At 35.2% G+C, this 22,985-nt stretch overlaps 2 protein-coding genes across 3 annotated transcripts; one reads left to right on the top strand and one right to left on the bottom strand.

The window, feature by feature from the left end:
• The first annotated feature begins 1,120 nt into the window (after nucleotides 1-1,120).
• On the top strand, nucleotides 1,121-6,682 carry LOC147399767 (5'-AMP-activated protein kinase beta-2 subunit protein). 2 transcript variants are annotated; one of them, XM_086445242.1, is made up of 4 exons: nucleotides 1,121-1,451; nucleotides 1,719-1,772; nucleotides 5,963-6,007; nucleotides 6,100-6,682. In XM_086445242.1, the coding sequence occupies exons 3-4, from the start codon at nucleotides 5,981-5,983 to the stop codon at nucleotides 6,448-6,450; spliced, it is 378 nt and encodes a 125-aa protein (XP_086301368.1). In that variant the 5' UTR covers nucleotides 1,121-1,451; nucleotides 1,719-1,772; nucleotides 5,963-5,980; the 3' UTR covers nucleotides 6,451-6,682. The 2 variants fall into 2 exon arrangements, with proteins under 2 accessions (XP_086301368.1, XP_086301367.1); XM_086445241.1 differs by having other exon boundaries at nucleotides 1,123-1,384.
• A 4,973-nt stretch (nucleotides 6,683-11,655) lies between these two features.
• LOC147399766 (cell division cycle protein 48 homolog) lies at nucleotides 11,656-18,188 on the bottom strand. Its single transcript, XM_086445239.1, has 9 exons — nucleotides 18,028-18,188; nucleotides 17,715-17,880; nucleotides 16,955-17,183; nucleotides 14,189-14,955; nucleotides 13,872-14,093; nucleotides 13,695-13,766; nucleotides 13,313-13,594; nucleotides 12,848-13,207; nucleotides 11,656-12,148 (listed from the first exon to the last, which is right to left on the bottom strand). The coding sequence occupies exons 1-9, from the start codon at nucleotides 18,054-18,056 to the stop codon at nucleotides 11,849-11,851; spliced, it is 2,427 nt and encodes an 808-aa protein (XP_086301365.1). The 5' UTR covers nucleotides 18,057-18,188; the 3' UTR covers nucleotides 11,656-11,848.
• Between the last annotated feature and the right edge of the window lie 4,797 nt (nucleotides 18,189-22,985).

Raw genomic sequence — 22,985 nt, 5'->3', positions numbered from 1 at the left:
GAACCATAGATACTTTGCTTCAGGATACACAAGAAAAAGATTTATAGTTCCGTAATTGCCAGGTCAAGGAGCATATGGGGGTGTCTTAAAAAAGAGTGTTGGATTATCATTAGTCTTTTTCAAATTTGTCAAAATTACCAAAATTTAAGTTGGTGAATGAGGAATAACTTTGTCACTTACCAAGCATGTGAAGACATAAAGGTAAGGAAAATATTAACCATGTTTGACTTTCTCCATCAAACAATTGCTTGGATCGACTCTGACAAAGAGATTTTTTTTTCTCACGTAAATCAATTTGGGGATTCACAAATCCCAGATGACCAATCGCACACAAAGCCTAAAGTGAGTGGTTTTTTAATGAGTCGTGGTTATCTGACACCCCCTATGACATATGCCCCCATCACAGAACCGTAGATCATTTACCTCAAGATACACAAGAAAAGATTCTATGTATCCTGAGGCAACTGATCTACGATTTTGTTATGGGGACGTATGTCAGAGAGGGGCATCAGAAAATCATTATTCACTTTTTTATTTGGGGATGCCCCAAATACACATGGGATCTTATGATTGATAAATCCGAGATAATGTAAAATTTTAGATTGACTTTACTTAAGTCAAAAGTTTTTCGACAAGGAATTGAAAACTCTCTTCGTTTGTTTGGATCACAAGCTTTTAAATCTCCGTCGAAATCAGAAGCTAGTTTTTACGAAACTGCTACTCCCCATCGAAGCCAAAACTCATCATTGTCGACAAATGTCCTTGGGATTCCTAAGTTTACAAATAAAGAAAAACTTACATGGATCCCCATATTATTTTTACTAATCTCTAGGAAACCTGTGCTTTTACTCCCATAGACACCGTATATTTGATGGAGAGCCTCAAACTGTTAGAAAAATCCTTAAACGTAACGCTCTCACACGAATAAAGGAAAATTCTAGTCTCCAATGACGTTTGACACACAACGTCCGACGCATATTCTTAGACATCAAAAGCAAAAGATCTTTCGAAAGATCATACAAATCTTTAGAAATTCTCTAGTGTTTTTTTTTTTTTGACTTCTTTCTTCCAATTTCAACCGTAGTTGGATTCTTTCTGTCAAACGTCGTTGGACTTTAGAAAATTCCTGCAATAAAAAACTCCCTAAAAAGGACAACTGTGTGCTCTGTATTTCATCCCGCCTGCACCCCGTGTGCTCCCCGAGACTCACGATTTCTGAGTCATATTGATTCGTTTCTCCCCTTTTGGATCAGAATTATTAATCTGATTTTGAAGAAAAACAAGGGTTTTTGAGGAAGATTTCTGGGTTTGATTTTGTTTTCTCTCCATATTCTTGTTTGATTCTCTTTAGGAGTAATTCTTCTAAGAGAGATCGAGAACTTTGGTGGGTTCTTCAACAGGACGTTGAAATATCTGTTCTTGGAATGATTCTTGTGTTTTTGTCTTAATGGGTACTCGTTTCTTTGTTTTTAATTACTGGGTTTGAAGAATTTTGCCCTTTTTTTTTCTGTTTCTCGAAAACCCTTGTTGGGTTCTTTTTATTTTTACATGATTTAAAAAATTTAACCCCTTTTTTGGATTATATTTTAACTTGGGTCCAATTGGGTTTTTGCAATTTTGATAATTTTTAGGGGTTAGATACTTCAAAGTTTCTTTCTTGTAGAATCTTTAGATGGGTTGAATTTGATTACATATAGGGTTTGCATGTTTGTTTGCAGATCAGATTTTGTGTCCTTGTCTAGAGGAGGGTTCTAGAGCCTTAGCTCAAACAGGTATTTATTATCTCTTGAAAATGATTTCTTGCATGTTATGTGGCTTTATTTTTCTAATTGTTGTTCATTGTAAATTTGAATTCTTTTGTCTATAAAATGTTGATTTAGTATGTTTTAATGTTCATGCTAGGGTTTTCATTTGTTTCTTAAGTTAATTTCTCATGTTTCAATGGAATGCATGTCAAGTACCTAACCTACCGATGTATTTATTTTCTATTAGTCTCTCTATTTTTACTTGTATCCATGGTTTCAAAACTCATCCCAGACGTATCGCCCGAGTCGTCTCGGCATCGCCCAGCAACGAGATGGACGGACAAGTCAATATATCGGACAAGATTTAAAACCCACGTTCATTTTTCTCATTGTTGAACGAGACATCTCAAATGTATCGGAAAACTTGTCCGAGAAGACTCGGTCTCGATCATGGACGAGACGAGACGTAAAAATGAGTTGTGATTGTATCTTTCTTTGAGAATGTGTTTTGGTCTACCCAGTTATTTATATGATAACTTCATTGCTGTGAATCGATAGGGTTTGACAAATCAACTTCTTAATGTTTTATATAATTAAGAACGTTGGGTCTTTGTCTAGTGGTTACGATAAATGTATAGAAATGGATGTCATTGGTTTGCTACAAAACAACTTCTTAATGTTTTATATAACTAAGAACATTGGATCTTTGTCTAGTGGTTACGATAAATGTATAGAAATTGATGTCATTGGTTTGCTCCCATCCTAACCATTATAATTTTGAAAAGCTTCAAGAAGATTAGGTTGGCTTTGAGCCGCTATTTGAAGCAATACACTTTACCCGTTAATCTATCAGGTCTTGGGTCCTCTCCTTTCTATACCATTAGGCTTGAGATTTTCATAATGAAATCTTTAGTGGGTAGGATACGGCCAAGTATGGAAGATACGCAAAATAATGGAGGTGTTGTCTCCTTGACAAATGGGTGGGTTCTTCTATCCTTGGTCAGAATTTTCCTAACCCTTTTGTCTTCCAAACCTGCAGTTCCTTTGGGGGGCTTACCTTTGTTTTCATGACAGCAGAAGGGCACAATTCTGGTCAGATATCTCTTGGATCCTCTTGGATGCTAATTGTAAAATACCTGTGAGACCCTTGACTTTGCAAGGTGTACAACCACGGTATTCGTGTTAATATGTAACCACATAAAAGGCTGAGAAGAGGGCTTTTCCTTCCACATGGATGGGGCTCATGGTTTAAAATATCAAATCGATTAAATGTTTTCGTTAATGAAAAAATCGATACAGTATTGGCCTATACATTCGATACAAACTGATACATTCCGATACACTCCCGAAACATTGAATGTTTCAGGTCAATGTTTCTTATCGGTCTGGGCTATATTTTAAACCTTATTGGGGGGCTTATTGCTAGCTTACCACTGAGGCACTGACGTGGTATGCCCTGTATACTATTCACAGCTTCCTCTTGGATTTCTTGTTATTAGCAAGATTATTCTAGAGGAAATGTCATTCTTATCCTATGCATTCTATCCAAACTGACCTACAAAAAAGAAGAAAAAGAGTTGCCTATGTTTTCTTAGCGTGATGGCAAGTTAAGAAAAATAAGTGATATGTCATGACCAGAAGTGTGAAAAGTAGATCCTGTTTTTAAGTAGACGATTTATTGGATAAAAAAGGGTGCTAGATTACTCGATTGACCGACCTGCAAAACAAGCTACAAACAAAGAAAGAATAAAGCGATAAATGAATATAAAAAAACAACCTTAAAGAGTTTATAGAATATACACAATCCCGCCTAAAGTGAAAATTCTCATATAAATTTCCTACTCTAGAATAAGAAATGTTGAAATTGAAAGCAATATAATTAAGAGGTACTTGGGAAGTCTTTAGCAATCTGTTTTTTTTTTTCAACTTAAATTAAAATTGGGACAAGTTGTAGGAATATTTAGCAACCCTCGAAAACATTCACCCGCACTTGGGAAAAATGAGAGACCAGTTCAATTTCAAATGAATGTCTTCTCTGCCCTAAATTACTCTTTGGTTTCTTGGTCTCCGAATTCCCCAGCAATCCTTGAAGGGAAGAACCCTTCAAAGCAGTAACCCTCAAGAAGAAAAGGCAGAGATATAAGTGCCACGACAGACTGTTAATGTAGAATTGTGCATGATCCAATTAACTCCAAAGAGAAAAATATTAATTTCAAATGACGTTGCAATAGGACAATTGAGAAGCAAATGATTTATTGATTCTCCATCAGTTTTGTACATAATACATAAGTGGACTATGATCCATTTATGATGATCAAGTTTCAAATCTTATCCAGGGTTGTAAACCAAAGTGTTGTGACATCAAATCTGCAACCTTTCACTGTTATTTGAGAGGGTGACAAAGGATCCAAGGTTATTAGTAAGGAGATTGAATAAAAATCAATCTCCCATTCATTGAAACTTTTCTTGAATCTGAGGTTTTTTTTTTTTTTTTTCTTAGAGGGAGAATACAAAGTTGGAAATACATCCTTCACAGTTGAATCATTTTATCAGTTTTTAGCATCTTTGCATGGATCATATACTCTAAACAGTCTGTCAGAGATCTTTTGCATTTCCACCAAGAAGGTTTGGTGCTTCCCTTTTTCCATCCAAATAGAGTTGCTTTCTTCACTTGGATGTTGAACAAATCCCTTACTGTGACTCTAGACAGTATTGAATGTAGCCACAAGATTCATCAGTAGATCTCAAATCTTTGGGATAAGGCTTTGATGATGAGGTATGCGAATATCAAGTAGATGCTCTATCTAGGAGTCGGGAAAACATCTTCAAATTCCTTGCAATATCTCAAGATGGGTGTGAGGTCATTTTTTCCACATTTTTTGGTATTAGATGGACCTTGGTGGAATATGTGTGGATGCCTTCTCACCCATAGCAGCATAGTCACCAAGTCGGAGTTCGGGAATAAGTCGGTTATGAGAGGAAAAATTGAAAAATTCGGTAACATCGGGAAAAAAATCAAGTTAGGGTTAGGACTGTGTAATTGTTCCTACTAAATAGTTTTCTCATGTTACATCATTAAATTTCATACTGAGCTATAATGATAAATTACCGAAACCCATATTGATTTCATCCATGCATACACAAGAAGTAACCACTAGTCCACATTAATATTGTTCAAAATATAAAAAACGATAACAATCATTAGTTCAATACAATTCATCAACTTGTCAAAAACATCATAATCAACGTAATCCTCATTTACATCATTACTACCTTATGTTTTATTGGAAAAAATGGTCACCATCATCATCATCAAAATCATACTCTTAGAACTGCATCAATGTCATATTTCTTTTTTCCTGATTTAATCGCAAAGTTCGTGATTTAATCATGAAATTCGTGATTTAATTGTGAAGTTAGTAAAAGTCGTGTCTTATTCAAAGTTCACAATTAAATCGGTGAAGAAAAAAAGTCACGACTATTTCATGATGATCACACACAAGCACAAACACATTTATTGATCAATGAAGACTTAATACCAAGAGACTTTTTACCAAGAAAACAATCCACCATTTCACCACACTATCGGATCAATTTTCAAACTGCTAACTAAAGATGCAACTTCATTGTGACTAATGTAAGAATAATAAAGGAAACCCAAATTTATGACGAGTGAAATTTCATAATTTCAATTAAAGCGTGTGGTATGTTATCCCACAACCTAGGTTCAACATTGTTGAACCCACCTTCACCGACTCCACTAACACACACTCTCATGGTGCATCATTGCATTGCATCTCAGGCTCATCCCTCATGGTTTTGCTCCAATCTCCAACCATCATATTCCATGTCTAACAATCACCCCTCTCCCAATTTCAACGCCCGCAGTCCCCCACAGATCTCCACTAGGGTTTTGTAATTCTCTCTTTCTTTTTTGGGTGTCTTGTTCTTCAAAAGTTTACTTTTAGAGTACTAGGACATATTCTCCACCATAGGATGTCCTTGCCTCGCATAAAAAAAAAAAGAAAAAAAAAAAAGAAGAAAAAAGACACACTTCACACAATGTGGATTTTGGATCCTACATAGATACTTGTATAATTTTATCACTTTTGTTTTTTATGCAATTGGTATGATTTTCATGGTATAATTACTCTTGCTTCTCATTGCATATAGTGCTATTTTCAATTGATCATTGAAGAGACCCCTTTTCTTTTCAGGCATATTTCTGCCCTAATATGGACAATATGTATGGAAAAGATCAGGTAAGTCGCAAACAGAACTCGGTATTTAACTCCACTGATTTTATTTTATGGGCAACCAAAACTATATGGTCCTGAACAAAGACTTAATGCAGGATGAAGTAAGTGTGGTGGGATTTGAAGTCCCGAGATCACCAGATTCGAGTTACAATAACCCATACCCGGGAAATGAAGACGAAGCAAGGGACCCACCTCTTGTCCCTCCTCACTTGCAGCAGACTTTGCTGAGCTTCCCTGCAAGTAGAGACGCATCTAGCACACTTCCACCGCCACAAAATGTGGTTCTCAACCATCTCTACATTGAGAATCGAGAGAGCCCGCGATCAGTAGTGGCCCTTGGGATCACTCATCGCTTCCGCTCAAAATTTGTTACTGTTGTGCTCTACAAACCAATTCAAAGAAGGGGAAGTAGTGGTAGTAGTAGTAGTAGTAGTAGTAGAAATTGATATTCTGTTCTATAGTATTACCATGGATAGAATTTGCTTCCTCAGTATGACGGGTAGATTATTTATGGAACCCTTCATGGGAAAAGCTGTTGTTACAGTTATCCATCGCGGTACAACTGCTAATGAAACTTGGGTTCAGGTTTTTAAAAGCTTTATTGCATGGATATGATGCTTCTTCATACAAATATTGTAAGGGTAGATTTGCTTAATATATATTAAGATATTTCCTCGACGTTCTCTCTTTACTACGTCGGGTGAGAACTCTGAGGATCATCATATGGAGGATATACAAAAGCACACTTATTATTTAAATGATTGCATGCAAGGTTATGTGTACTTTTAAGTTTTTTCCCATGATTTGTTTGCTTTGGAAAAAAAATAATCGTTGATGGTGACAAGGTAGCTTGACATACTTCAAATGAAGAAATGGAAATATTTTCATTTTCAAGCATAATTTGAATGTTGACGAGGATGATAAATTTTCAAGTATCATTGGGTTTAGTAGAATCCTTACAGTTCTTGTAATTGGAACAAACCCTAAGTGCCTTGTTGATCAGCTTGACATGAAATGATTTCCAGGTTCACTGTCAAGTAGTTTTAGTTCTTAGTTGCTCGGGACTTTTTAACTTTTGCAGATTCGGTGAGTGTGCGCTTTTGCATGGTTGCGAAAGTTGTAGATTGTTTGGGGTAGTTCGATCTTGTTGTTTCTTGATAAAAATTTGGTAGGAACAGTTTTCAAGTGTGTAATTTAATGTGCCAGAATAAGGGGGTTGTAGACTGCTTTTAGGTCTTATCCATGGATAATCTTTACTTTCCTCATTTGATCACAAAGGTAGGAACAGTTTTCAAGTGTGTAATTTATTGTGCCAGATTTGAGGTCTGTTTGTTGGGAATTTATTTTCTCAGTAAATTATTTGTTGGGTAAAATGTGAGTGACAATAATGAATTTAGCAACTTTTGATTGTATCTTTCCTCATTTGATCATAAAATAGTTCTGTTGGGAAAATATTTTTTGAGAAAATTATTTTCTCAGTAAATTATTTATGAGGTAAATGTTTTTTATGAGAATAATGAAGTTAGCAACTTCTGAGATTGTGCATGGAAAATCAGAAGTTGAAAACTGATGGGAATAGTGTGGCATCAAATTAAAAGCCCCGACCTCATTTTTTTAGTCCTCCCATGATCTAAGAAATTACTTTCTTAAGATAGCAAGGAAATAAATTTTCAATAAAAAAAATAAATAAATAATTGACTAAAATAATCTGTCGTGTTAATGTCTAAACTAACATGTCTAAACTTAGATAAGACGTAATTTTTTATCAGAATGTTCATTTGATTTATTATTATATATATTTTTAGGATAATTTATAAATATTTTATTTTGTGTTTTAGAGTAAAGTAGATTTAGGTCTAGAGGATCCCTAGTGGTATTTTTGTGACCTTTCTCTAGGAATTTATGGCCTCACATTTTCTCGGCAAACAAGTACCATGTTAGTTTGTATAGATGAGATTTTAAATAAATAAGTGGGGTTGGATAACGTTACTAAACTCCTGAAATAGGGGTTCAACCTGAACTTTGCATATAAGATAGACACGTGTAAACTACCCAACCTACTTTCATGATCTCCAAGGGTTGTTAGGATCTGGCTGATGGCGTATGGTTAGAAAGTTGTTTTTATAGATATGCTGTGCAACACTAACACGTAGAAGAATCTACAGTGATATAGATGACTTGGTTAGTTCTCACTACCACGTGTCCCAATCTAATACTTACAACTGGCATGAGATCTCAGTGGGCCTGGAGCAAACATTAGAATGCTGATGTAGCCTTTCAATTTATATCATAAGAAAGCCCATAAAATTTAGGTATTTAGATCATGATTTTAAAACTCGGTTTCACGTCTCATTCATGTCTGATATGGAGTTGTCTCGGACGAGTCATCTCATTGGCAATGAGACAATGATTTTAAATCATTTAACAATTTTGAAAATCATCTTCAATTCCGTCTTGATTTAGAGAAAGAAGACGAAGTTTTTTTATCAAATTCTTTTATTCTTTGTTTCACTTAATTGAAAAGAGGAGAAAAAATCGATTTAGAAGTGAAATTGATAAGGTTTGGAGATGAAAACTGATATATCTCGTTCATGTTGGAAGAGATTTTTTATTTCACATTTGAGATCTATCATTCGTCTGATGAGATTCCACAAAACCCCAAAAAAATGTCCGTCCATCTCGTTATCGGGCGATACTGAGAGGACTCAAACGATACGTCTTGAAACTCTTTAGATTTAGCAAGTTTAGGTATCTAGATCGGGTCAGGTATGACCCGACCATTTTAACGTACCAATTCTTACCTTAAAACAACATAAATTGAAAAACAAAGTTTGACTTTGACAAGTCAAAAACTTGAGGAGAAAAATAAATGAAGAGCACGAGCATCATCAGCTGCACAGTCAAAAGCCACCCCCACCACCATCCAACTTTCCTTCCAACACCAAGAAGTACGCTTTGCTTGCTATGAGCTGGACAATATCTACACATTTACACTACTCACGAGCCTATTTAAGCTCATTTCACCTCTCCACCACAATCACTCAAGAAAATAAAATAAAACCATTATAAACCATCCCTCCAACACTCAAAACTAAACTTCAAAAATATTTCTAAATGTCTACTAGTACTCTTCTCTTCATTTCTATGTTCTTAGTCTTTCTATTATTGTCTCCTCTAGAGATCACAATGGCCGGCCAGAGTTCGTCGAATAGGGTTGCAGAAGCGACGAGGCCCATAGCGTCGAATCATCAGGATTACGTGAGCTTGGAACCATTACCACCGAATGGCAAGCGACGTGTCTTTAAAGACCGGGATGTCAAGAATTGTCTGCCAAAAGGGTTTCGACGTTCTTCAGCACCTAGCCGATATGGAAACTATCACACCCTTGGTTCAACCATATGTTCTTCTAATCCACACAAGAGTAAACCATGATGATATCTATACATATATATATATATATTGGGATGTTGGAATGATGTATGTTATATTGTTTTTATGAATATGAATTATACTATAAGATATTATGTATAGCATTCCATCTATAACTTTTGATATTGTAATAATTCCTGTTGTTTTGATTTTGTGGTGTTTGGATGCTTGTGTTACTTTAGATCTGAACAACTTATATTGTAATTTTTTTTTTGTTTTTTTGTTTTTGTTTTTGATAATCGAGTATCATCGATCCCAGTCGACAGTGGATTGGATCTACATCTGGGATTTGCCCAATTTATAGACTATGATCTTGTCCAAGGATTAATCCCATGATCTGTTATGATCCCAAGGGAAGTAATGATAATTGATGAGATTAATAAGAGGATCAAATTTAAAATTTTAGTAACTTTAGAGAATTACTTTGTAGTATGGTTTTAAAACTCGTATGAGACTGAGATGACTTGTACAAGTCATTTCAATATTAGAGGCTATCCGAGGAGATGGTCAATGTGAATCATCCATAACATTGACTCATTTGAGATCCAATGTTTGATATTTTGAAAAAATATCAGGCCAATTCATGAAAAGTTGGCTGAGTTGACAGAGTTGTGTTTTTCATACAAAATAACCAAAAAATTTTAAAACTTTGTTATCTATAATTAGTAGAGTTATCTTAAAACAACCATTTTGTTAGTTATCAGTAATTAGTAGAGAGATTGATAATGTTGGCATTGAAATACCGTTTAATAGTTAAAATGGATTGGTGTTTTTGGAATGCTGCGTGACTTGGGAATACCAATCAAACCAAGAGAAAATGGTTTTTAGAGAAATTACATAGAGGACCCTGATGGAATGATTTTTGTTCTAATTAATCCCTAAATTTTAAGGCTTCTCTTAATAGTCCGTTTAGTAAAACTTTTATTTCTAATCAATCTTGAACCCCATTCCACACATCTCTTACGATTGAAATGTCAAAATTGTCCTTACCATTCAGACTCACCATTTTCGTAAAAGAAAAATAGATTTTCAGGATCCTAGTCGAGTTTCAAAAACTCCGTTCCGATAAAAAAGATTTAAGAAGGAAGAAAAAGTCATTTTAAAACATTTTGAAAATGTATGTAAAGAGTTAAGATATTTTTTCAACCTTTTTTTACTTCGTTTTTGAATGAAAATCAATCAAGGATGGATTTTTTGGTTTGAAATCATCTACAAGTCATTATATCAAGTTTTTAGTCAATCTTTTATGTATTTTAGTGAAAAAAAAAAAAACTAAAAAAATGAAAACTAATAGATTTTACCAATGTTAGACTTACCACTTTTTATTTTTGGATTCAGCATTTTTATTGTCGACTTCAAAGTTTTTTTTTTAATTGTTGAACTCAATAAGAAATAAAGAAGTGGCGAGCTTGACACTACAAATTATTATTTTTGAATCTCGATTTTTTTCTTCATTTTTTATTTTAAATTAGAGAAATAAATTTAAAAAAATACATTTAAATGTTTGAAATTAGAAATTTATCATTTTCATTCATCATTCACGATAAAAAATCATCGAAAATGATTGAAATGCGATTGAAAAACTGAAGTATGAGAAAAAGATGAAAAAATGATAGTTTAGATATTTGAAAAAATATTAGAACATGTGATGAGGTTGAAGGACCATTAAAAAAAAAATTTACTAAATGAATTATCAAGCAACCGCCCAAAACTCGGGGACTAATTAGAAAGAAATCCCCCCGTCAGGATCCTTTACGTAATTTTCCCAAAATTTTACAATACAGTTTAAAAATGATTATACTTCGAAGGTTGACAGTCGAGAAAAATATACAATCTCAAACGTCTACTTCTTTGTGGATGATTGGAAAATATACATAAAGGTATTTAAAAAAATATAGAAATAATCACTATGGACAACAAACTAAGCGAAGCAAAATCGTTAAAAACTGATTACGATCTTATCTTTTATCTTAAAAATAATATGCAAGTAGAAGGTTTTAAAAGAACGAAGTAGCAACCAAAACGAATATCAACAAAAGCTAGAAATTTTGAGGTGTGGGTTGCGGCCTCGGTCTTTTTGAATTTTCGGAATAAGGCTTAGAGGATGATGCCACCTATTTTGATCCTAAAATTTAATAATAAATAATAAATAATAAATAAATAACCCTTCAAGAGTATAGATGGGTAAATAAAAAGCAGCAGGAGCTGTGGATTGTTACGGATGAGATGGTCAATTGTTCTTGAATAGATATAGAAATCCCTATCAAAGTTATAAATAAACAATAATGTTTAAACAGGAAAACAGAAGTAACCATCACACACATTGTCGTATTTCTGTTTCTCCCTTTGAAGGCTTCGAGGGAACTAGAAATTACTTATATTCATTAATCAAATCGTAAACAGAGAATATACGAACTAACTGTAAAGGTCATCTTCATCGGCACCACCAGCAGAAGTTGTTGCAGCTGCTGCAAAAGGATCTGAACCAGTGGTGGTCCCTGCATCTGGGAACCGGAACTCAGTCCCAAAACCCCTTGACTGCTGCAATGTCTGTGCAAATGCCTGATACTTGCGAATGTCAGCGTCACTCACACTCCTTCGGGCATACTTCATAGACTCCTCAAAATGAGCAGCCTTGATCTCCGGCACCTCATCCTCAAGGTCCTCTTCCATTGCCTCGGGATTTTCACTTCTCCTCTTCTCCCTTTCTATATCCTGCATTTACCAAGATCATCATTCATTCTTATTAGTTTCAAGACCCTACACTCCATGCCATGCCATGCCATGCCGACAACTCATTACACTCAATGTAAAAATCTAAAACATGAATTGGTTCTCTCTCTTGAATGATTGTAAACAATCATTTCCCATTTGTGGTAATTTTAAATCAATAAATGTCATTAGAAAGAGATCTGCCATTGGCACCTCAACTTTTACTTGTTACACCCCAATTTCTTAAATTATTTATCACACCACAATTGAATATTAAAATTCACCCTTCAAACATTATAAAGGTTAGGCTCATATTATAATGTAATCTCGACATAACAAACAAAACATTAGAACACTTGTTCAAACAATTTCAGTAGTTATTTACAATTATGATTAGGCTCATATAAAAATCTTAAACCCAAAAAGAGAAACAAGAGAGCTTCTATTGGCACCCCTACTTTTACTTATTCTCAACCATTCACTTAATTTCTTTTATTTTTAATTGGGGTGTAATAAGTAAAAGTTGGGTGCCAATAGAAGCTATCCATTAGAAATTAGCCCTCGTATACTTCTCATTTAATAAAATGCATAAACAGAAAAATGCCAGATGCTATAATCGAGGATGGATGGATGTGATTTTTCCTGAATAAATGATACAAAATAAATGCAGTTCAGCATACAGCAAAGAATAAAGAAGCTTACTTTCTCAATGCTCTCTCTAATGGCATATTTGCATGCACGCTGGCATATCTCCGTAATATCAGCTCCACTAAAGCCTTGGGTATACTTGGCAAGGGCTTTCAGGTCCACATCTTTCGAAATAGGTGATTTCCTGAGGCATGCTTTAAATATCTGATGACGCGAGGCCTCATCAGGCAGTGGGATATATATCAACTGATCAAGACGGCCTGGCCTCAGTAGTGCAGAATCTATTATATCTGGCCTATTGGTGGCACCAATTATGAAAACTGTCTTCTTTGCAGACATTCCATCCATTTCAGTCAAGAGTTGGTTTAGAACCCTATCAGCACCACCACCAGCATCTCCAACACTACTCCCTCTCTGTCAGAAAAGGAAAAAAAAAAAAGTACGCATGCAAGCTGAGACCAGTGGACCAAAACAGAGAAAATCATCAAAGTCCATAAAAGAGAGAGAAACCAAACAAACCTGAGTAGCAATGGAATCAAGTTCATCGAAGAAGAGGACACAGGGTGCGGATTGGCGGGCCTTGTCAAAAATTTCCCGCACGTTAGCTTCACTCTCTCCAAACCACATTGTGAGCAGCTCGGGACCTTTTATACTGATGAAGTTTGCTTGGCATTCGTTAGCGATTGCTTTGGCCAATAGAGTTTTCCCGCATCCAGGGGGGCCATAGAAGAGAACACCTTTCGATGGTGACATACCAAACTTCTCAAACTTCTCAGGATGCTCCACGGGATATTGCACAGTCTATATAGTGTCAAGAGATACATAAAACTGAAAATCAACAAAACAAAACAAAACAAAAAAAAAACAGACAAACTATGATGATTCCAATATCCAACATTACCTCTTGAAGCTCCCTCTTTACATTTTCAAGTCCTCCAATATCCTCCCAGTTGACGTTGGGCACTTCAACAACCTGCTCATCAAAATTCAAAGAGTCAAACTACTAAAAAAAAGACGTCTCTCATCGAAGCGGAAACCATAGGCTACTCATGGTGGAGTTTCCTGAAACTTGACTTACTGTTTCCCGTAGAGCAGAGGGGTTGCTTATTCCAAGAGCAGTCTTGAAGTGCTCATTCGTAACTGCCATGGAGTTGAGTATCTCAGCATCAATGGATTCATCTTCCAAGTCAATCACATCCATCTTTTCTCTGATGCACTGTAGTGCAGCTTCAGTGCACAAAGCTGCAAGATCAGCACCAACATACCCATGGGTATCCTTTGCAATCCTTTCCAAATCAACCTGTATAGTGTAAACAAAATTGTCAATTTGCTTCAATAGTTGAAGATGGATTTCAAAAAAGAGAAACATAAGTTAAAGGTTAATGATTAATTTACGTCTTCAGAGAGCTTCATGTTCTTTGTATGAATGCGAAGAACCTCAAGACGTCCAACCTCATCGGGAACACCAATGTCAATTTCCCTATCAAACCTCCCAAACCTTCTCAAAGCTGGGTCAATGCTGTTTGGTCGGTTCGTAGCACCCATAACGATAACATGGGCACGAGATTTCAGACCATCCATGAGCGTAAGGAGCTGAGAAACAATCCGCCTCTCAACTTCTCCATGTGTCTTTTCTCGCTTGGGAGCGATTGAGTCAATCTCATCAATAAAGATGATAGATGGTGCATTCTTCTCAGCTTCCTCAAATGCCTTCCGAAGATTGCTTTCACTCTCCCCAGCTAATTTGGACATAATTTCTGGTCCATTAATGCAGAAAAAGAAAGCACCAGTTTCATTGGCAACAGCCCTGGCTATTAGTGTCTTCCCAGAACCTGGAGGCCCATACAATAAAATTCCTTTTGGTGGCTTCACACCAATTGATTTAAAAAGTTGTGGATGTCTAAGTGGAAGCTCGACTAACTCCCGGATCTGAGCCATTTGTTTCCGGACCCCACCCACATCATCATAACCCACTTCATCCAACCTATCTTCATCCTCTCTTCTCACTGGCTCCCCCTCACAAAAGATTTCAGTATCCGGGGCAACCACGCAGTACTCTGCTGGGTCGGTCTCAATGACCTTAAATTCTATACTTCTCATTCCACCTCTAACCAGGAAGAGATCCCCTTTCCTTACTGGACGATATGCTTCTAGGAAATATGCTGAAAACAATTATATAGGGGAAACAATCAAGCTTTGTTAAGTGGCACTCCAAAAGAATAAGAACGCAAGCTTTTCACTTCAAGGAGAACCCAGCTAACAATCCTAAGTTAATTGATCAAGAAAACAGTATATTTTCTCCCATGAAATGGGCATTAGGTCGGGACCATATCATGACCAGTGTGATAAGACCAGGAGAAAAACCTAATAAAACAGATCTACAAACACTAGGATGGTAAACAGTATAAAGATACCCCAGGAATAAATTATTTAAAAAAAAAAAAACAAATGAAGAGATACAAGATATAAATTCTAACTAAAATCCTAATGCATTAACATGGAATGACGAATTAATCGCCACCCAGATGAATAGAAGAAGCTACTTGTTGGCTATGTAAACCATACAGTAGGATGTTGGGCACACATCACAAACCCAACAAGGTTCAATGTTGTAATTTGCCCACCTAAACGTCCATCCAACATGGCTTGTTATTGTTATTGAATAAATAGTCATAAATAGCAGATGACATGGAAAATAACAGTTAACAACTAGTAGATTGGTATAGCTAAAAAACCAAGTAAATGACCAAAGTAACAATCCAACACTTACTCAAATTGTGCAACTTCACATCTGAATCAGATCCATCAAGGGTCAAATCTCAAAAGTGACAACAATGCAAATTTTCACTTGCAATGATTTGGGATTTAATTTGTATTTATAAATTGATAAGAAGAAGAATAAGAAGTAACAGTCCACAACTTATGCGTAGGGCATTCTAAATGAATATGTGATGATATGACTCAGGTTGTAACAATGGACTTAGGTCCCTCTTAAGGGAAAATCTGAAAAGCATCAACAATGTAGTTCAACCCCTTAAAAGGTCAATGCAACATATTTGTGATCTTATAGATAGTAATAAATCAATAACAGAGATGTCAAAAATTTAAAAACTAAAATAAAAAATTGATAACAGAAAGCACAAATAATGACTCTTTGCAAACTTGCCTGAACATATATCAAGATCTCATTAGTGCTACAAGTGTCTTCGTCATCATCATCATCATCAAAGCATTATCCCAATTATTTGGGGTAAATGTAAATGATCAACTGAATGTAAACTTGTAAACAACTCTATGAGATGTGCACTAAATGACTAGTGCTGCAAATGTAAACAATTAAGTGACCAATTCAATGACACAAATGCTTTTTGACATGAAAAGCTCAGCAACCTCAGATTTGTCAACGGCGGCGTATATTAGAAACCACCAAGTGTGTCAACAAAAATGCCTCCTTGCATCAATTATTCATCCACTCAATCATGGAAACCTCTTCATACACCTAGGGGCTTCGGTTTCCATGTATTGACTAAAAATAGTTCTTGCAAGTGAGATCAACAAAAAAGAGGTATGGCTCCAATGATGATTTTCTGTGAAGTAATGTGATCAGGGAGAAATACGGAATTGGGCAACTAGGTTGGGAAAGCAGTGAGGTGAGTGGGTCATACAACTGTTGTGCATGGAGGTAATTCTTAGAGCAGGGGATTAGTATCACAAAAGCGTAGCCTTTATGGTTGGTAAAGGAAATAGGGTTAATTCTGGGGTGCTCCCCCACTAGGAGTGCATGGTAAGTTGAACAAAACTGGTATTAAGAGACTCTATTGCCCGTCTAGGCCACCCCAATTCATATGTAAATCACCAAAGACTTACCACACATCTTGGGGTGGCATAGCAAAAGTTGGTGTGGCAATAGAATCTCTCGAGTTTAACAATCAAGATCAGCAATACTAAATCAAGAAAAGCATCAGCTCTACAGAATGAGACTAAATGTCTAAATCAACGAAATATAATAAAACACTCAAGTACCTTCAAATTACACACAAAACAAGTTCCAATTAATGAATGCAATAATTAACAAAATATCAGAATAAAAAATTCTTAGAATCCAATAACTTGACAGAAATTGGAAAAATAAAAGATGAGTTGGAAAAGAATTGAACTCACGTTTCAAATATGCGTCAAACAGATTCCCAGTAACACCTTCAATCGTATCATCCACAGGAAGTATATGGACACGCTTCCCATATTTGACATCAGGACATTGGTGCACAGAAACAACGTCACCGAGCCTAACCCTCAAGTTCGATCTGACAACTTTATTCATCCTGATCTTTGGCTCATCGCACGTGTCATCAGCAAGAGCAATGCAGATTGTATCCTTCCTTTTCTTTCCCTAATACCCACATTCAAGATAAAACGAAAAATAAACAAACCACCATTCTAGATTTTGAGAACCCTAATCCGAATTCCAAAAATCTCGAAAATATAGCCTTGTGGAGTCTTAGACGTTTAGAAGGCCTAATTTATATACAATGAAAACCCCAACAAATTTCACAAAGCTTGAACTTTAAAGTAAACCTAATTTCTTTTAGTAATTTTTCTCAACGCAAAAATCACAGAAGTAAATTCAAGAAATGAAAAACTAACAAAAGCATTAAACAGAACAAAATCTCTCCCTAAGAAACCTCTAGCTTCTCAAACACCCGAATAATCCAACTACTCAACCAACCACCAAAAACCCAACTTTTAAGGTTCCCTAACACAGAAGCCTATGTTCTTCATAAAACCCTAATTCCTTGAACCTAAAATTTATATAGACATACACATCCGAAACCCAAACCTTGCCAAACCCCCCAAAAGCAGAACCACTTCGAATAATTCAAACCAAACCAACAACAATTACAACAAAAAATTACCAATTTACCTTGATCAAGATCGTATCACCACGGAAAAGCTGCAATTTTTCCATTGTTTCGGGGTTCATCGACACCACAGAGTTGTCATCATTGGTTGCCTCATCGACAACAAGCCGATTTGCTGCCTTCTTACGTTCCAATATTGCAGTGCTGAAATCTCTCTTAGTTCCCTTGCTGAAATTCACAAAACCCACCATCAAAATTTCAAAATCCCTAAAATCCAACAAATAAAAATCCCAAAATAACAATAAAAACAAGCAAAATATCGAGAATTGTTCGTGAAAATTAACAGAGATCGAAGATTAAAGAGAGATGGCATACGAGTCCGAAGATTCAGCTTGGTTACTCATCTTTGATTCAAAAAAACAGAGAATGAGAGAAACCCTATCGAGTCTCTCAGATTGAGAAGAAATTGAGTTTGGGATCTGTTTATCAGATTAGGTATTTATATATAAAACCGTGTTTCTTGTTGCAGAAGAAAATGTTTTTTTATTTTCATAGTTATAAGAAAATATATAAACTATATTATTAAATTGAGAAGGATTTTCTGGAGTTACAATCCAGCATTATTCTCTACTTTTGATATTGCCCTTACACGTGTAAGATGAATTGTGAACCCAGTTTGACCGTACGATTTCATGTAAGGAAGTTTCAGTCCAATAGTTTTCTGCCAAATGGCAAAGTATCTTTATATATAAAAATACTTTCCTTACTAGCTATGTAAGAAAAAAAAAAAAAACCATCCATGTTCAAAATAAAATCTCATGATTTGTTTCGAATCTCAAGGATTTTTTTTCCTGTTAGTAATCTCAAGGAATCTCAAGTCTTTTAGTCAAGCTAGTCTTGATATATTTAACCCACGTCGTGATTGACCTACTCAAATCATGGTCATGATTGATTTAACACTGATGATTTCTTGACTCGAAAATTTTTATTCGACCAGTACTCAATTGATGTGATCAGGGCACAAAACCGTTGATCTTTTACTTGTGTATATCCCGAAGAAAAAGATATATGGTTCTATGCCCTTGCCACATCAGCTACAACAAAACCAAGTGAAAATTTTTGAATCAGAAAATCACCACTCTTGATTTAAACTATTATATGTAACAAATGACTAGTTCAATTAATTAGAAAATCACCACAAAAATGGTCATAACAATTATTATTTTTATTTTATTTTAGTTTTGAAATTTTGAGGTTTTCAAAATTATACAAATATTTTAAATCTAAATATAAATTAAATAAATGTATGGGGTGAAGATAAAACATTAAAATTTTGAAATTATTATAGAAAAGGGTATATTAAATAAATAGTTAGTCAGTGAAAATAGTTTAGTTGTGTTGTTTTTATTATATATTAACTATATATTATAAGATATTTTTTCATAAAAAATAATTTATAAACTTATCATAAATAAAAAATAGACTACACATTCTTTGAAAGTAAAATGATATTTTTTTTTTGTAAAAAGACTTGACTATGTCCCCAATATGTTTCATTGTATTGTTACCAATCCATATATAGTAAGGATCAGGGAAAAAATTAGGTTTCTACTTCGAATACTATAAAATGCCTAAAATTAGAAATTTTGATTTATGTATATTTTTATTTTTAAAAATTTAGATGTACCATGGTTTATATCATCATGGTTTTAAATCTCATTCGAGACCGAGACTGAGACGACTCGTCTGTGTATTTTCGCTATCGTCCACCAACAAGATGAGTTGACCAGTCGTCTCAAAGACATGATTTGTTTTAATTCTAAGGCATTTTTTTAAATCTCCATCTGAAACGACTCAAATAAATTGAATATCTCGTCTGAGATGACTCAGTCTCATTCATGAACGAGATGACTCAAATAATATATATTATTATTATTATTATTTTCTTTTTGAAATTCTATAAGTGAGGTAGAATTCAAGATTTTGGTCACGTTTGCTGTTACTTGGACATCTTCACTTGATAAATATTCTCTTTTTTTATCTTATTAAAAGTGAAGAAATCTAATATGCTCTCCCTTTGCTCCAGTTAGAGAAAAAGAATACTTGAATTGCGTAAAACTCCCTCTCTTTTCTCATTCGATTGCACCACTAGGGTGTCAAAAGGTTCAGCCCGGCCCACAATGGACCGAGCTTGGGCTCAGGAAGTAAAGCTAATATGGGAAGCATGAGTTTGGGCTTAGCGTACAGACAGATAACATGTTTGGCCCAGCCCATTTATAGGTTCTCTCTCTCTCTCTCTCTCAGAAAAAGTCCTTAAGTCCACCCTCTTGCAAAAAAAACTAAAGAGCATAAGATAAAGAGGATGAGAAAACAACTTAATAAGCAAGTATAGGTTTGGATCGGCCCAAAACTTAGCCATAATGTACATGGATCAGTATGGAATATGAATTTTTACGGCCCATCCCGGTTTTTAAATGGATCCAGCTATGATTAATGTTTTCAAGCCCGATCTGCATCACGTGAAAACTGGGAATTTCAATGGACCAAGGCTAACGAATTTTAGAAACAAAAATTCTACGGTAAAGGGCCAGATCGGCCCAACCGGCTTAAAACCGTCTAATTTCTCCCATCCTCCATTAATATGACGATTTGGCCCATCAAAAAAAATATTCGATGATGAAAATTTTGACACCTTAGTCCGCCGAAGCCAGTCATGTTTTATGAAATTCGAACGCGTTGGGCTGTTGAATATGGGCTTTTTTCACGTTGTGCTGACCATAATTAATGGACCTTGTAAGGCCAACTTGATCCATCAACACTACTATCTAGTATTTGCAAAATTGATCGTTGGGCTTTTATGCGTGATAGATCCACATGAATGTCGATAACATGACTAACTTGCATGGGTTCTAAAACCTGATGAATCCAAGATCTTGAGCCGTATAGACAATCAAATCATAAGATCAAATGCGATTTACAAAGAATAGATTACATACAGTTTTACAGTAATTAGAAATCCGATGAACACTCTAGAATATTAAAAATTCAAAGATCCAAACATGTTTTTCAATGATCAACGATACCAGTCTCCATGGTTTTAAATCTCGTCCAAGACCGAGTCGACTTGTTTGATATATCTCAGTACCATTCACCAATAAGACGAATAGACAAGTCAAATGTATCGGACGAGATTTAAAACCATGATTCATTTGTCTCATTGTTGAACAAGACAATCAAGGGCAGGGCGAGTAAGGAGCTGAGAGGGGCAATTGCCCCCACTATATTTTCAACTAATTACATGCCCCATTTGTCCCCACTCCCTCACCTCTCTCCCCATTTGCCCCCACGCCCTCACCTCCCTCCCCCCTTCAATTTTGTGTTGATGACATTGCCTCTTGACTGGCCATCTTATATATTAATTGGAAATGATTTAAATATCCTTTTCTTCGCTTCTAATAAAAAACCTCTGAATTTCTCCTTAAAACCATTCATCTTCAAGTTCTTCAACTATACAACTAACCATAGTTTGCCCCCACTGCAAGAAAATCCTGGCTCCGCCCCTGAAGACGACTCAAACTCGTCCAAGATGACTTGGTCTCGTTTGTAGATGAGACGAGACGTCAAAACAAGTTTTAAAACCATGCCACCTAAAATCTTGATGTTTTGTCTTTCAACAATCGTACATGGGTAGCGTACAACTACCTCAATGTATAAAATATTTTCTCCCATCATAATAGAGAGGAGAACATGGGTAGTAATCAACTCCTTACTTTCTCCTACTCGTATCTCGGAGAACGAATCTACGGGCATGCACGCTCTACCACGTCAAAGTGTCCCCCACTAAGGTCATCCCAGCATTAATCTTTAAGGAAACTATATCCCAAGTAGAAAATTATAAATTGTATTTTTTTTTCTTTATACCCTTATAAATAGATATAAGTGTGGACCAAAACAGAGTTACATTTTTAAATCAAAACCCAAACATAGTGATGTAGAACAAATTGTTCTTGATTTTCTAAAGAAAATGGAACAATAAAAAAGAAAAAAAAAAAAAAGACAAATTAGGAAAAAAATATCATGACCATATCAACCCACCCAGATCTAGTCAAGTTGACTTAACTTGTCCGAGTTGGTTTCGCCAACCTAGTTTGGGTTGACCAGGATGGGTTCATACTCAAACCAATTTCGATTTCAGTCATATTTGGTTAATTCAAATAAATTCGGGAAATGTTTACAAAAAAATCATGAAATTTTTGGGAAATATTTTTTAATTTTCACCAAAATCCATCACATTCAATCTCTTAAAAACTCTATATTGTTATTGACGTTTGAATGTTGAAGAAAATAAAATTTTGAGAGGTGAAGTCCATTATTGATTGATATATCACTAGTTAATTTGTCAATCTAATCGGTTAGTCCTTAATTCAAAGGATTTTATATTTTTTGGAAAATTTTTGGAGAATTTCACAACTATAAATAAGTGAATTCAAATCTCACGATTCACTTTTATCAAAATAAAGATACATGCCAATCAATCTGAAAATCCACAATCGAGTGCCTTATATGCAAATATCAAATTTAATAAATTTTAAATATACACTTTAATTTATGATTAGGAGGATATTACTCCAAAATAGAAAGCCAAAATGCAATGTAAAGCTATCTCTTTCGTATTTATATATATTTCGATTGATAGAGATCGATCAAAATCAAACAAAATCGAACATACATATATGGCCATATGTTTGGGCCAAAATATACCATAGTTTTAAAACTCATTTCAACTAGGTCAATTTTGTGAGTTGACTTGGAGAGTTGGTTCCATTGAGTTTTGTAGTCGAATCAGCTTGAAATCCAATCCAATGAAGCCAAGTTGTCTCGATTGAGTTTTGAGTTGATTCGACAAATTTCTAAACTATGACACAGACGATCAATTTTTGAATTTGGAAAATTATTTTTCATAATTTAATTTTGACAATTAAAAATCAAAATCTTACGAACCCAATTACCACTTTTAGGGCTGTCAATGGATCGGGATCAGAACCAGGTTGATTTAATACCGATCTAATAAGGATCGGATCCGAGACTGATCCAAAACGAATCGGATCGGACCCTTATCGAATCGGGTTTTATCGGAACTCAATATGATCCCAGGTTGATTTAGTACCGATCCAATAAGAATCGGATCTGGGACTGATCCAACAAGAATCAGATCGTAATTCGGTAGGTATTAAGGTCCAGATCCAATACATTAACAATTAGATTGGGTCCAGATCGGTTTGAATCCGATTTTATGTACAAAATCTAAATAAACTCCATACATCTCAGCATAT

This window comes from Akebia trifoliata, chromosome 6, assembly GCF_017979445.1.
Source record: "Akebia trifoliata isolate Shusen 1 chromosome 6, ASM1797944v1, whole genome shotgun sequence".
NCBI classification, from domain to species: domain Eukaryota; kingdom Viridiplantae; phylum Streptophyta; class Magnoliopsida; order Ranunculales; family Lardizabalaceae; genus Akebia; species Akebia trifoliata.
This window is presented reverse-complemented; position numbering and strand designations above follow the sequence as displayed.

Coding starts and splice junctions, on each gene's coding strand:
- LOC147399767 (XM_086445242.1), top strand. CDS start 5,981: ATGGACAATATGTATGGAAAAGATCAG. Junction 6,008..6,099: donor ATATGTATGGAAAAGATCAG/GTAAGTCGCAAA, acceptor GACTTAATGCAG/GATGAAGTAAGTGTGGTGGG.
- LOC147399766 (XM_086445239.1), bottom strand. CDS start 18,056: ATGAGTAACCAAGCTGAATCTTCGGACTC. Junction 17,184..17,714: donor GTGATACGATCTTGATCAAG/GTAAATTGGTAA, acceptor TGTGGGTATTAG/GGAAAGAAAAGGAAGGATAC. Junction 14,094..14,188: donor ACATGAAGCTCTCTGAAGAC/GTAAATTAATCA, acceptor TACACTATACAG/GTTGATTTGGAAAGGATTGC.